Source organism: Colobus angolensis, unplaced genomic scaffold (assembly GCF_000951035.1).
Source record: "Colobus angolensis palliatus isolate OR3802 unplaced genomic scaffold, Cang.pa_1.0 Scaffold369, whole genome shotgun sequence".
NCBI classification, from domain to species: domain Eukaryota; kingdom Metazoa; phylum Chordata; class Mammalia; order Primates; family Cercopithecidae; genus Colobus; species Colobus angolensis.
In genome coordinates, this window is record NW_012117032.1 from 2,170,869 (window position 1) to 2,186,033 (window position 15,165).

General features: G+C 40.9%; 1 protein-coding gene across 3 annotated transcripts in view; it reads left to right on the plus strand.

The window, feature by feature from the left end:
- Positions 1 to 3,585, plus strand: part of PIGN (phosphatidylinositol glycan anchor biosynthesis, class N) — a 150,680-nt gene extending 147,095 nt beyond the window's left edge. For all 3 annotated transcript variants that reach the window (XM_011953602.1, XM_011953604.1, XM_011953605.1), the window contains one exon: positions 1,828 to 3,585. In XM_011953602.1, the coding sequence (XP_011808992.1) occupies positions 1,828 to 1,951 (124 nt within the window). In that variant the 3' untranslated portion in view covers positions 1,952 to 3,585. The remainder of the gene's footprint in view (positions 1 to 1,827) is intronic.
- Positions 3,586 to 15,165: the final 11,580 nt, after the last annotated feature.

Consider the following 15,165-nt stretch of genomic DNA (forward strand, 5'->3'; position numbering starts at 1 on the left):
TTCTTGATGTGGTGAATGATTTTCTCTTGAAACCTAGACGTTTTGGATATTTGGTTATGAGATTCTCAGTCTTACTTAAACCTTCTGTTTTAACTGACTTCTGACACTACTATGGCAGGGGAAGAGGAGACACTACCTCATTTCTGCCTGATGAGGTTAGAAATCCAGGTCCCCATGCAGCCTCCATTGGCACCCTAGAGGGAGCTCCTTACTGCTGCCTACCAGGGACCAGCATTACAGCTCCCTGCGAGGCCTCCGCTACTGCCTTCATGGCTGGGAAGGATAGAGGTCTTCTTTGCCTCTCATACGACCTCCACCAATAACATGGTCAGGAAAAGAAAGGCCTTTCTACCTCTGAGTGGAGATGGAATTCCTGGCTCTCCACTAGGCCTCCTCTGACATGACCCCATTGAAGAGGGGGAGGGACCTCATTACTGCTTCATGGAAGTAGAAGTCTAGGCTTCCCACGTGATGTCCACTGACATCTGCCAGGTATGGACAAAAGTACCAGTTTCCCTCCTCAGCCTTCCTTGACACCATGGCAGTGGAGGGGAGGGTACAGATGGGGAGTTAGAGTGCCCCATTATAGCCTGGTGAGGATGGAAGTCTGGGCTCCCCACTCAGCCTGTGCTGGAATAGGTAGGGGTGGAGCCACGTTTCTTCTGTGGTGTTTGGCTGAAGTAGATCAGTTACTATCTAAACATTTTCTGTCTTTCAGGACTGCTCCTTTCCTTGCCTATCCCTTAGCTAGAGAGAATAGGCTCTTGTGGTGGTGGTATTATTGTTTTTTGGGGATTTTTTGGGGGTCTATGCCCACTGGCATTTCTAGATTGCTGGTGTCTTCCTGCCAAAAAAATTCAGGTAATTCTTTGGGACCCAAGATCACTGACCAGTCTGCCCTCTTTCCACCGCCTGGAGTCATCCGATGTTTGTTTATAGTGTCCAACATTTTAGTTGTATAGTCATCCCTCTGTATCCTCGGCTTCCACATCATGGCTTCAGCCAGCTATGGACTGAAAATATTTTTTAAATTGCATCTGTACTGAACATGTACAGACTTTCTATTCTTGCCATTATTCTCTAAACAATACAATGTAACAATTACATACATGGCATTTACATTGTGTTAGGTTTTGTAGGTAATCTAGAGATGATCTAAAGAAGCAGTCCCCAACCTTTTTGGCGCCAGGGAATGGTTTCATGGAAGACAGTTTTTCCACACACCGCTGTGTATGCGGGGGTGAGGGATGATTTCGGGATGAAACTGTTCCACCTCAGATTATCAGGCACTCATTAGATTCTCCTAAGGAATGCACAGCCTAGATCCCTTGCAAGCACAGTTCACAATAGGGTTCGTGCTCCTCTGAGAATCTAATGTCGCTGCTGATCTGACAGGAGGCAGAGCTCAGGCAGTAATGCTCACTGGTCCACCACTCACCTCCTGCTTTGCAGCCAGTTCCTAACAGGCCACAGACTGGTACCAGTCCACTGCCTGAGGGTTGGGGACCCCTGGTCTAAAGTATACAGGAGGATGTGCATAGCTTATTTGCAAATACAACACTATTTTATGTCAGGGATTTGAGCATTCGAAGATTTGTGTATTCATGGAAGGTTCTGGAACCAGTCCACGGACAGCTGTACTTGAAGGTCCTGGAACCAGAAACCAATAGACAGCTGTACTTAGCAGGAGAAAAAGGGGAAGGAACACCTACTCCAGCTCCTGAAAGAGGAGATTTTCATCTGTCCATTTAAAACCATTCAGAGGAAGCTCATGCTTTTCCTCACCTGTGTTCTCTCTGCCTATAACATCTTTTTCTCCTTTTGCAGCATCAGCCACTATGTGATTGTCATGTCCATGACCATCTTTTTGGTGTTCCTCAATGGCCTGGCCCAGCTGCTCACAACAAAGAAACTCAGACTATGTGGCAAACCCAAAAGTCACTTCATGTGAAGTTGCTGAAGCACCATTCAGCATCTGGATCCTGATTCTCCTTTTAAACCAAAATCTCATCAAGGACTCAATAAGAAGATGGATATGGATATATAGTATATTCTACTCCTGTAGGAAAAATGGTATTTGGAATTCCGAATTGACAGGTTATTGGGAACAAAGGAGCTTCTTTTCTTTTTTTCCTAGATTTAGCAGGCATGAAATAGTGATTATATCTGTGGAAAAGCATAGGAAGGAATTCTCCATTTTCGTTTTTCTCCTTTGGCTGGCAGTTCTTCCCAGTGATGTTGAGAACACCTGCAGTAATCTGGTCCCCAACCGCACAGCTTCCCGCATACCCAGAAGCGAGCACATGCCTGTGGGGGCAGTGCTGATGGCATCCAGAATCACTGCCGTGGCTGAGCTGGAAGGAAATCACCAGGTGCCACCGTCAATATTTATCAGCTTTCAGCACTGGTTTTGTTGGACAATCAGGGTGTATTATTTCAAAAGCTTCAATAGAAAAAGTGCAGGTATTTGTCATATTTCTTTAGTATGCAATAATACTATCTTATCCTTTTTAGTGCTATTTCTTGGGTTTTCACAGTCAACCAGCTAGATGCATGTCTATCCTTCACTTTTTGTTTTTTTTTTTCATTTCTGGATTTTCATGGAATTTCTGACAATACAAAAGTAGAAAGTGCTTGGTATTTCTGTCTTATACATAGGAAAACATTTAAAATAAATAGTTTTTAATTGTAGGCTCAACATTTGTTACCCCATAGCTTTTTCATGTATTATTTCTTTCCCTTTGAATTTATTTTTACTGTCATCTATTATTTTAACAGGAGTTTAAAATTCAATGGTCTAACTTTCTGACAATATCATAAGAATTCATATGAGAGATGTTATTCTTTCTGGTTGTGAGATTCTAGCCCAAAGGCCTAAAATCATCAAATTAGATTTCCATTTGTAAACAAATTCTAATGAGCAAAATATCTTGAGAGCAGTTTTTATATGGATTGTCCATAAAATGACCTTTATGTATCCCTGTGGAGTTGGCCTTTTGCCTGTGGTATGCCAGTAGCTTTTGGCTGATGCAAAGTTTTCCTGGTATGTGCACTATTTTTAAGAAGTAATTGCTTTTGAATTAAGTTATAGCATTACTAATTCACGTTAATGACTAGGAAGCCCTCTGTAATTTACTAGATTTTTCAAATTGGCGGGGAGTGAATAAATACAATTTAAAAGAGTCAGAAATCAGTTTGGCGAAGTGTACTTTCTTAATTTCGATTTATGATGAAATATAGTTATAATTTATTTGTAATACTACTTTATGGTATACCAGTGAAAGAATTACAGTATAAAAAAGAGGTATTAATGTTTTATGAAATCTCATGCATCTGTTCATAGCATAAAATCTACCTGGACAACTAAGAAGCTATAGGAGCAAACAGTGATGTTGATGGAATGAGAACCATGAACTTTCATATTACTTCAAAGGATTTTTTTATCAGTTTTTTTCCACACATCAGAGAAAACTGACTGTATAAACACTTATCACTGACCTCTTTCTATGTGTAGTTTTGCCTTTTATCTTTTCCCAAATTTTTATACAGAGAAATTAATAAATATTTTATTACAACATTGTAAAAGGTGCTCAGTATTTTTTATCTTTCTTTATTTTGCTCTTCGAGGCATGTCTTTTTCTTAATTTTGTCCTTTCAGGTCAATGTGAGTCTGTAGAATAGGTTAACTTCCTTTTAACAGTATCACAGAGTTTGTGTTGTGCGCCTGCAGCCACAGGCTCACCCTGCTGCACTGTAACTGGCCCCTTCAGACTCACATGGGAACAGGCCTTTTCTGTTGCAGTTTCTCAGATATCTTTAAATGTTTTGAAATATATATTTTTATATTGAAAAACAGAGAAAAAAGAAACGAGTTAGGGAAAAAGTATTTCTATTTAAGGTATTTATTTTTTCATTCTACCTATGCCATGGATTTCTGAATCAAGACTTAGGACATTTGCTGATTAACAATGTTTAAATTAGGAAGTGTTATAAGAATTAAAATGGGCAGAACAAGTTGTGAAAATATTGAACCAAAAAAGGCCATGCTATAATCTTAGAGGGCCCATGAATAAATCTCAGAGGGAATCCTAAGGCTTTAGGAAACCACTGCAGCTTGTCTGTTATTTCCCAATATGTTAATTATTATGCTTAGTGTACAGTATTTAGAATACAAAATGCTTTTTTGTTTTTTAGGAAAATAATGTTATAAATGGTTGTATATTTTCATAGTAATGTCTTTAAAATTATTTGTTAATGATAGAGCTGAATTAGAAAACCTCATCAGTTATAATATGGTTTCTTATGAAAAATGTATTACAAATTTCAGCCAACTCAGATATTAAGAACATCAGTGTCAACCCTCCTCCCCTCCTGCCACCTTTATACACTTGTTTTGGTGGACTAGGGGCTCCTTTTCTCCTTTTTGACATATAACTGTACCATTAAAAACATGATTTCTGATGAAGCTGGCCTGGAGGGAATGAAGGCGATTGCATGGGCATGGTCTCTAGGACAGGCGTAGCTGTTGCAGGGCCCCCTGTCCTTGAGAGAACCTGGTGAGCTCCCATATTCACACTAGATGCCAGCATGTCAGGGGGCTGAAGAGAATGGAGCTAAATCGACTCTGTTATTTGCAGAAGACCCCCTTCAGACCAGTTCTGAGAACTCCTTCTTTTAAGAGACCAGAGATAACTTGACCATTTCTCACCTTTTCATAGTTGTTCTTTTTTATGTTGACATTCCCCTTACTGTTTTTAAAATGCTTCAAAGTATTAATGATTGTTATGCTGTGTGCTTTCAGTACTATGGCAATATCTTTGTAGCATTTTCCCATTTCTGTGTCAGCATGGTTTTTTGTTTTGTTTTTTTGTTTTTGTTTTGAGACAGGATCTCATTTGTGCTCAGGCTAGAATGCAGTGGCACCATCTCGGCTCACTGCAACCTCTGCCTCCTGGGCTCAAGTGATCCTGCCACCTCAGCCTCCTGAGTAGCTGAGACCACAGACACACGCCCCCCCCCACCTAGCTAATTTTTCAATATTTGTGTGATGGAGACAGGGTTTCACTGTTTTCCAGGCAGCAGAGGTTTTTTTTAAGACTAGGATTTCTTTATAATGCTTTGTTCTTTTAAAAAAAGAAAAGGAAACATTAATAATCAAAATTATCTTTAATTGGCCTCACAGGGCTAAAATCTAGAATTATTATTACTCTTGGGTAAACTCGTGAAAAGTACTTAATATGCATTCTATAAAGAAACAAAAAGAAACTTTGAGATGTGTCTCTTATTCATTTCCTTGGGTACACTGAAAACAGATTACAATTATTGCTCAACTTTCTAACTTGAGAATTGCAGCATTTATTTGCTACTCAGCAGCATTTCTCAGAGTTTGTCCCTTAGAACATTGGTTCCTTGTAATACAAATAAATGTCATAATAAAAATAGTTTCTTTTTTCTTTTCTTTTTTTGAGACAGACTCTGGCTCTATCACCAAGGCTGGAATGCAATGGTGCAATGTCAGCTTACTGCAACCTCCGCCTCCCTGGTTCAAGCGATTCTCCTGCCTCAGCCTCCTGAGTAGCTGGGATTACAGGTGCCCGCCACCACGTCTGGCTAATTTTGCTATATTTAGTAGTGACAAGGTTTCACTGTGTTGGTCAGGCTCGTCTTGAGCTCCTGACCTCAAGCAGTGCACCCGCCTCGGCCACCCAAAGTGCTGGTATTACAGGCGTGAGCCACCTCACCCAGCTGAAAAGAGTTTCTTAATTAAATATATTTGAGAAACATCTAGTCAAACCACCTTAAATAGGTGTATTTACGTTAGTTCTAAGGGAATTTAACTTGTGATGTACATTGTGAAGGGAGGAAGATGGCATTATGCCAAAAGTTCCCACTTGCTTGACAGCAGACCCTATCTTAGAGTTTTCCTCCTGAGTGGTAAACGTAAGAAATGTTGCCAAAACTGGGCTTGGTGGCTCACCCCTGTAATTCCGGCACTTTGGGAGGCCAAGGTGGGTGGATCACTTGAGGTCAGGAGTTCGAGACCAGTCTGGCCAAGATGGCAAAACCCCATCTCTACTAAACACATACACACACACATAGTCTGGCCAAGATGGCAAAACCCCCATCTCTACTAAACACACACACACACGCACGCGCACACACACACACACACACACACACTGGCGGGGTGGCAGGCTCCTGTAATCCTTGCTACTCAGGAGCCTGAGGCACGAGAATTGCTTGAACCTGGGAGGTGGCATGAGCCGAAATCGTGCTACTGCCTGGGTGACAAAGTGAGACTCTGCCTCAAAAAGAAATATCTCCATATAAGTTTGCACTAAAAGCTCAATTTGTCATAGTTTTGAAAATAGGGTGTTGTATGCTTGATTGAATTTTTTTTCCCTGAGAACTGGAATGCCATTTTTACTTTATCCCTTAATGTGGGAAAACTTTACAATTTCCTGCAATTTTTCCTGCCTCTGTGTATATTACACCTGTCATCATTGAGTCTTTCATGTGGGAAAGGCCAGTGGTACCAGATAGCATTCGGTTCATCACGGCTCATTGTCCAGCCCTGTTGGAGTTTAGACTAAACCTTCATACCTTATGTTTTACATCTTTTACCTGAAAAATAAATTTGCACCAAATTTCAACTTGTTTTCTTATGATTTGACATTGTAGAAGGTGATTAGTAGTTAAATTTTTATAATGCTTTGTTATTTTAAAAAACTATAAAAAGAAAACATCGATTATCAAGATTTCCTTTAATTGGCCTCAAAGGACTAAAATCTGAAATTGTTATTACTCTTGGGTAAACTCATGAAAAGATAAATTCTTTTTACACAAGAATTTAATTAGCTTGGTATCAAATACCAGTTGCATCAAACATCAGTGATTCTGTGAATTTTTTAAAGTTGTTTTTACTTTAAGTAGATAATGTTCAGTGAATTGGAATACGATTAACGAAGGGACCAACAAAGGTAATTGTCAGTCTTACAGACATCAACTTTTACTTCGAATATCTCAATATTACTCGAACTTCTAGGAGTCGTCAGTCAACATTTTAAAAGCTCCTCTCCTTGCTGATGAGAAGTAATATTCTTAAAGTTAGAAACCATACAGTTAAATCCTGATTTGCCTGATACATGTTTGCTTGTCATGTCCTATCTCTCATGTTATTGTGATTGGTTTTATTTTATAAAAAACTACTCATAGCACAGCCAGGTGATCCATGTGAACATCAGCAGTGATACGCTGACAGTGTGTACCCTGGATACATGATGAGAATGGCACTTTACCTACACGGACTTCCTCCCCAGTGCTCACAAACCCAGTCTAATTATGAGAAGAACAGACAAATCTCAATATAGGAACATTTGGCAAAATACCCAGTGAGTACTCTTCAGAACTACCAAGATCATCAAAAACAAGGAAAGACTGAGCAACTGTCAAAGAAGCCTATAGAGACATGACCACTGCATGGGGTACAGCACCCTGGATGGGGCCCTAAACATGAGGTGCGGCACCCTGGGTGGGGCCCTAAACATGGGGTGTGGCACCCTGGATGGGGCCCTAAACATGGGGTGCGGCACCCTGGATGGGGCCCTAAACATGGGATGTGGCACCCTGGATGGGCCCTGAAACAGAAGAGGACATTAGGTAAAAACTAAAGAAATCTGAATAAAGTATGGACTGTAGTTAATAAAATGTCAATATTGGTTCATTAATTGTGAAAACTGTGCCTTAGTAGTTATTAGTAATTAGTAATCATTAGGTGTTAATAATAAGAGAAACTGGGTAAGGGAGTGTGTGGGAACCCTCTGTATAAATTTTGCAAATTTTCTATAAAACTATTGTAAAATAACAAGATTATTTAAAATTGTAATTGTAATTTTATATTTTTAAAATTTCTACTCTATACACATAATTTTACATAAATGCATTAGAAGTATAATAACAGAGAAGCAGAGGATTGAAGGGGTGGTGCACTGGTTTTTTTCTGTTTTGTTATTTTTTCCTAGTTTTCTCTCTGCTCTTTTACTCCTGTTACTCCCCTCTGAGCCATGTTGGAACCCAATGTGTATAAAATTTTTCTTCCTGAATAACTTTCCATCAATTATTGTAGCGATTATTATGTTTTTGTTTGTTTGTTTGTTTGAGACAGGGTCTCACTCTGTCACACAGGCTGGAGTGCAGTGGCACAATGATGGCTCACTGCTGCCGGGACTTCCTGGGTTCAAACAACCCTCTTATCTCAGCCTCCTGAATAGTGGGAACCACAGGCTAATTTTTAAATATTTTGTTTTTGTAGAGACAGGGTCCTGCCATGTTGCCCAGGACGGTCTTGAATTCCTGGGCTCATGCAGTCTGGCCCTTGGTCTCCCAAAGTATTGGGATCAGAGGCACGAGCCACTGTGCCCAGCCAATTATTATGTTCAGCATAAATCTCACACGAGTGTGTAGTGGTCAGCTGTGCCTTTGCTCAGCATTTCCTCTTGAGATAACTGTGCCTCCGTTGGTAACCTTCTGTTTCTGGCAGGAGCTAAAATTTTTTTATGACCCTTCTCACCACATTTGACCAGTTTAGGGGTGCACATCTGACCCACACCAGACCAATCTAAGGTATTTGCAAGATTTTCAAGCTGGAACTGAGAAAGTTTCTAAGATGCAAAAGTTCAGAGCTGGTTTTGGCCAAGTTTAATTAAGGGGAATATTCTAGTAACCTTTCAATAAGTAATCTCTTCAAAAAAAAAAAAAGGCAGGGGGATTGAATTCACTCATATCTCTAAGAACACAGTGGATTGTGAGAAATCCAAAGCTCCACTTAAAATGTTTATTTTTGTTCCTGGTTTTTAGCTTCTGCTAAGCTGGAATTGAGGGGGCAGAATCGTTCCATGAAAACTGGTTCAGACTTGATCCCTCCGATTCACAGTGCTACTTTCATGCCTAATATTACAAAATGTTTACGTGCCCTGTTTTAGTATTATGTAGTAAAAACAGGAGTTAAAAATCTTAGCTTTGCATAGCCTCTATCTCCAGGAAATGCAAAGAGCTCTTACATGTTCATTCCTCTAAAACAAAATACCAGTTTTCTCATAGGTGCTACTGGAGAAACAATAGCACAAATAATCCCTATGGAGAGCCTGCCATATGCCAAGCCCTGTGGCAGGGGCTTTACATGCATGATCTCACATAATTGAGTTATTGGAACCCCTTGTGCTAGGCCAGACCTCAGTGAGTCTGGTCTGGGTTCCAGGCTGTCAAGAAGGATGTCTTGGGCTCTACTCAAGTTTGGTTTTTCAGCAAAAGCAACAAACACTGGAAAGATAGTAACAAGAGAAAAATATATAGGTGGTTTTGCCCTCCCCCCAAAGGTTTCTCCAGCTCAGCTTACCTCCACCAAAGATTAGGGCTCTTAGAAGCCCAGGGAGAACAATATGCCCAGTAGAGCATAGGAACACAGAGCATGGGCCCGCTGCCCTCAGTGCTCACAGCCACGGCAGCATTCCCAAACAACTTACATCACCGTAAGAGGCGGTGGTTGTGCTGCTCAGGAGGGCCAGCTTCACTAGGCCTTTACGTCCCTGCTTTGTCTGCACAATAGGGCCCTGGGCTGTTCCACCCATGCCCACTGAGGGGCTTTCATATGGACAGGCCCAGCCATGGCCCATACAACACCAACCAAGGTAGATATCAGCTTTATTTTCCAGATAAGAAAACTGAAGTTCCAAGAGACGAAATGAATGTTCCAGAGTCCTCCATTTGGCAAGCTGATTTGCTAGTCAACTCAGAGCTAATTCAAAGTCTAAAGTTAAAACTTTTAATCACCAGACTCCCTTAGGGGTATACAACTGCTTCCTTGGGGATGCCAGAAAAATAGTCCACACAGAGGATAGCACTTGGAAATAGAATACATTTATCCTTTGCTTAGGTCACATGAGTGGAATTACGTAGATGATGACAGCAGTAGCCGTAATGTGTAGGTCAGTGGCATGAGTTAAAGTAAGCCATTGCATTAATCAGCAGATAATTCAATATCCTCTCCTAGTGAAGCAGAGTGGGGATACAAAGTATAAGACATTAGCCCTGCCCTTGAAGAGCTTGTGTTGGAATTGAGGAGATAATGATACTGGCAGATCATATTTACTGAGTGCTTCCTTTGCACCAGCCGGTTGGCCTCAAATCCCTCACATGCCCTAGGTCAAGGAAGACCAGCAATGAAAGACATGGGCAGTTGAATGCTGAGTGGCCAGACACAGACAAAAAGCACTTTCGATGACAGGTTAACATACCAGTTAGCATCTGCTAAGATAAGGATTCTTTCAGGGCCTACGGCAGTAATATGCTCCTCCTGAAATGCAATGTCCTAACTAGCAGTTGACAAAAAAGAAAGGCATAATATGGCCATTGAGAACCAGTCGAATGAAACCAGCCCTGTGGGCAGCTTTGTGGCCCCTAGTTTAGGATCTCCCCATTGTTTCCTTGCTGCATAAATGATTTGTTATGTAGGAAATTCAAGTACCGAAATACCCAGAGGGAAAACAACATAATCCATGGTTCACATGTGTTTTACTTGTGGCAAGCATTTCTAGTTACCTACCCAGTATCTACTCTCTTTTTTTTTAGCATCAAAACCTTGATTTGTTTATCAGAAATATTCCCAGAGCTAGGCAGGGTGGCATACACCTATAGTCCCAGCTACTCAGGAGGCTGAGGCAAGAGGATTGCATAAGCCCAAAAGTTCAAAGACAGCCTGGGCAACATAGTGAGGGCACGTCTCTAAAAAAATCTTTAAAAAAAAAAAAAAAAAAGTATACTGGGACTTAAAAACAACAACAATTTAAAAAAATAAAGAAAAAAACCTCATCCTCCCTTGCAATGAGGCATGCCAATGCAATGCAGCTCTTGCCAATTATGTGCACACAGAAGTCTCTAGGTAGAGCTTCTGGAAAACTCAATGCAGATGATGTTCCTTCTTGCCTGTTGCCTTTTCCTCCTTCTGTATCTGAAATGTAGGCATGCCGCTGGAGGTGGAGCAGTTTTGCAACCTAGGAATAATGCATTTGAAAATGAAACTACCTGGAAAGGAAGGCTTAGCTGGAAGATGGAAGATGACTGAGTCCATGGTCAAATCCCTTAGCCGCTCACCATATCACCCTAGAACAGCTCACCTCCAGCTTCTGGATACATGAGAAAAGTAAAGTCTTTTTTGGTTAAACACTCTAAATCTGATGATCTTTATGTTTGTGACATACTTGGTGAAATTAGAAATGTAAGTACTTGTTAAAAATAAGTTAGGTTTCTTAATGTTCGTGACATACTTGGTGAAATTAGAAATGTAAGTACTTGTTAAAAATAAGTTAGGTTTCTTAAATAAGGCCTTCTGAAGAAGCATGATTGAACTGTCTGGTTTCCCAGGGGAACTCCACAGCCGTGGGAATTTAAACATTATGATATTGAGTTACATTTATTTTGTTCAGAGATGGCCATAATCAAGGCATTGGTTCAAGGTCTTAGTTGAACTTTATACATAGCTATACAAAAATCAGTAGATTAATTTGCTATTGCTTATCTTTGGGGTGCATTTTTGTATTAGTTCATTCTCATTCTGCTGATAAAGACATACCCCAGACTGGGTAATTTACAAAAGGAAAGAGATTTAATGGACTTACAGTTCCACATGGCTGGGGAGGCCTCACAATCATGGTAGAAGGCAAATGAGGAGCAAAGTCATGTTTTACATGGTGGCAGGCAAAAAAAGCATGTGCAGGGGAGCTCTCCTTTATAAAACCATCAGATCTCATGAGATTTATTCACTGTCATGAGAACAGCACAGGAACCACCCCCGCCCCACACCATGGTTTAATTACCTCGCACAAGGTCCCTCCCATGACACGGGATTATTATCTTCAAGGTGAGGTTTGGGTGGGGGCACAGAGCCAAACCATATCATTCCATCCCTGGCCCTTCCCAAATCTTATGTCCTCACATTTCAAAACCAAGCATGCCTTTCCAACAGTCCCCCAAAGTCTTAACTCATTTCAGCATTGACTCAAAAGTCCACAGTCCAAAGTCTCATCTGAGACAAGGCAAGTCCCTTCTGCCTTTGAGCATGTAAAATCAAAAGCAAGTTAGTTACTTCCTAGATACAATAGGGGTACAGATATTGGGTAAATACACCTGTTTCAAATGGGAGAAGTTGGCCAAAACGACGGAGCTACAGGCCCCATGCAAGTCTAAAATCCATAGAGGCAGCAATTAAATTTTAAAGCTTCACAATAATCTCCTTTGACTCCGTGTCTCACATCCAGGTCAACTGATGAAAGAGTTAGGCTCCCATGGCCTTGGGCAGTTCCGCCCCTGTGGTTTTGCAGGGTATGGTCCCAGTCTTGGCTGCTTTCATGGGCTGGCATTGAATGTCTGCGACTTTTTCAGGTGCATGGTGCAAGTTGTTGGTGGATCTACCATTCTGGGGTCTGGAGGACAGTGGCCCTCTTACAGCTCCACTAGGCAGTACACCAGTGAGGACTCTGTGTGGGAGCTCCAACCCCACATTTCTCTTCTGTACTTCCCTATCAGAGTTTCTCTATAAGGGCTTTGCCCCTGCAGCAAACTTCTGCCTAGACATCCAGTTGTTTCCATAAATCCTCCAAAATCTAGGTGGAGGTTCCCAAACTTCTATCATTGACTTCTGTGCACCTGCAGGCTCAACACCACATGGAAGTTGCCAAGGCTTGGGGCTTCTACCCTCTGAAGCCACAGCCCAACCTGTACATTGGCCCTTTTAAGCCACAGCTGGAGTGGCAGAGATGCAGGACACCAAGTCTCTAGGCTGTACACAGCAAGGGGACCCTGGGCTTGGCTCAGAAAATTATTTTCCCCCTAGGCCTCCAGGCCTGTGATTTGAGGGACTGCCACAAAGGTATCTGGCATGCCCTGGATACATTTTCCCCATTGCCTTGGTGATTAACATTCAGCTCCTTGTTATTTATGCAAATTTCTGCAGCTGGCTTGAATTTCTCCCTAGAAAATGGATTTTTGTTTTCTGTTGCATCGTTAGTCGGCACATTTGCCAAAGTTTTGTGCTGTGCTTCCTCTTGAATGCTTCGCTGCTTAGAAATTTCTTCCCTCAGATACTCTAAATCATCTCTCTCTAGTTCAAAGTCCCACAGATCTCTAGGACAGGAGCAAAATGCTACCAGTCTCTTTGCATAGCAATAGTGACTTTACTCCAGTTCCCAAAAAGTTCCTCATCTCCATCTGAGATGAGCAGCATTTTGTCAAAGCCATTCAACAAGTCTCTAGGAAGTTCCAAACTTTCCCACATTTTTCTATCTTCTTCTGAACTGTCTTTAAAACTGTTCCAACCTGTGTTACCCAGTTCCAAAGTCACTTCCACCATTTTTGGGTATCTTTACAGAAGCACCCCACTTCCTGGTACCAATTTACTGTGTTAGTCCATTCTCATCCTGCTAATAAAGACATACCTGAGACTGGTAATTTATGAAGGAAAGAGGTTTAATGGACTCACAGTTCCACATGACTGGGGAGGCCTCACAATCATGGTGGAAGGCCAGTGAGGAGCAGAGTCACATCTTACATGGTGGCAGGCAAGAGAGAGCATATGCTGGAGAACTACTCTTTACAAAACCATCAAATCTTGTGAGACTTATTCACTATAATGAGAACAGCATGGGAAAAACCAACCCCCATGATTCAATTACCTCCCACAAGGTCCCTACACAACATGTGGGGATTATTACAATTCTATGTGAGATTTGGGTAGGGACACAGAGCCAAACCATATCAATTTTCTTTTCAGATTATATATTTATGCATAATATATAACAATATATGCAGTTCTGTTAACTTCATTGCTTAACTTTATTGAAAATTCAAACAACTTAGCATGGATTTTCTTTTCTACCCTGTATTAACCATTTTGTTGACTGGCTGGTTAGTTAATTACAAACAGTTGAACAGATTTTAAGTATAGAGCAAACCTTAATGTAGACATTTATGCTCATATGAGCAAAAACTTATTAGATTCAGAAAACAAAGCAAAACAAGAACACATGGGCTTTCTAGCCGTTCACCAGTGGGTTGTGTGGTTTTAAAATGTTTGCCATTTTATCCATTGGTCCTCAAAGCTAGAGGCCTGCCTCTTTCAAGACTTTACCAGGTAATAAGGGAAACATGAAGGCATATTCAACCTAATTCTTGCCCTCAAGAAATTGATAATGCAATTTAGGAGGCAGAATTTATGCACTCTAGAATCTCACAGACCCATCTGGGCTCTGCTTCTTATTAGTTGTGTGACCTTAGGCCAACCCCCCTGAGTCTCAACTGACTCATCTGTAATACTGTGATAATACTGCCTGCCTCATGACGTGTTTTTTGGTCTCGTTGCACTTATGACTTAAATTAGATTGAAACATAAAATTGTATTAAATTTGTTTACAGGCTTCACCTCTGAATAAGAACATTAGCTTCTCAGTGCACTGCATACTTAAAGTGTGGATATAGATGATACAGCTGGTGAATAAAGACAGCATGTGATATTTGCCTTATGAGCAATACGTGCAACAAGTACTCAGAGACTCTGAGAGAGAGTTCAGGAAAACTGATGTGCCAGAGAAGTCCAGCAATTGAGAAGGGGCTTGAGGTAAGAGTTCAAATAAGCATAGTTCTACAATGAAATACAGAACTCAATTTATATTCAGAAGTAAAATATTTAATTCCATTGATCACACGTTTGTAGGTGTTCATGCTTAAGAGCCATTAGCTTGTGTAAGGCACTGAACTAAACACTTTAGAAAAATTAGCAGATATAATCTACTATCAGTCAAATTTATCAAAGGAAACTAAGATTCAGGTTAACTCACCCAAGTCAAACAGCTGGGAAGTGGTACAGTTTTATTTATTTCATACAGTTCAGTATGAGGGAGCCTCTTATCAGTATGCTTTCATCTCAATCCAACTTTACAAATCCAGTGATTTTATGTAGACAAGCCATACTGTGGAGGTGTTATTTTGATTGTCAACATTCTACCTTATTATTTGCATGGATCTCTATTAAAGGAGTCTTGGGGAAATGTAGTGCTCTGCCTCCCACTATAGAAGAAGAAGGTGGCCCCACACAGTGGTTCTTGGCAGCCCAGCTGG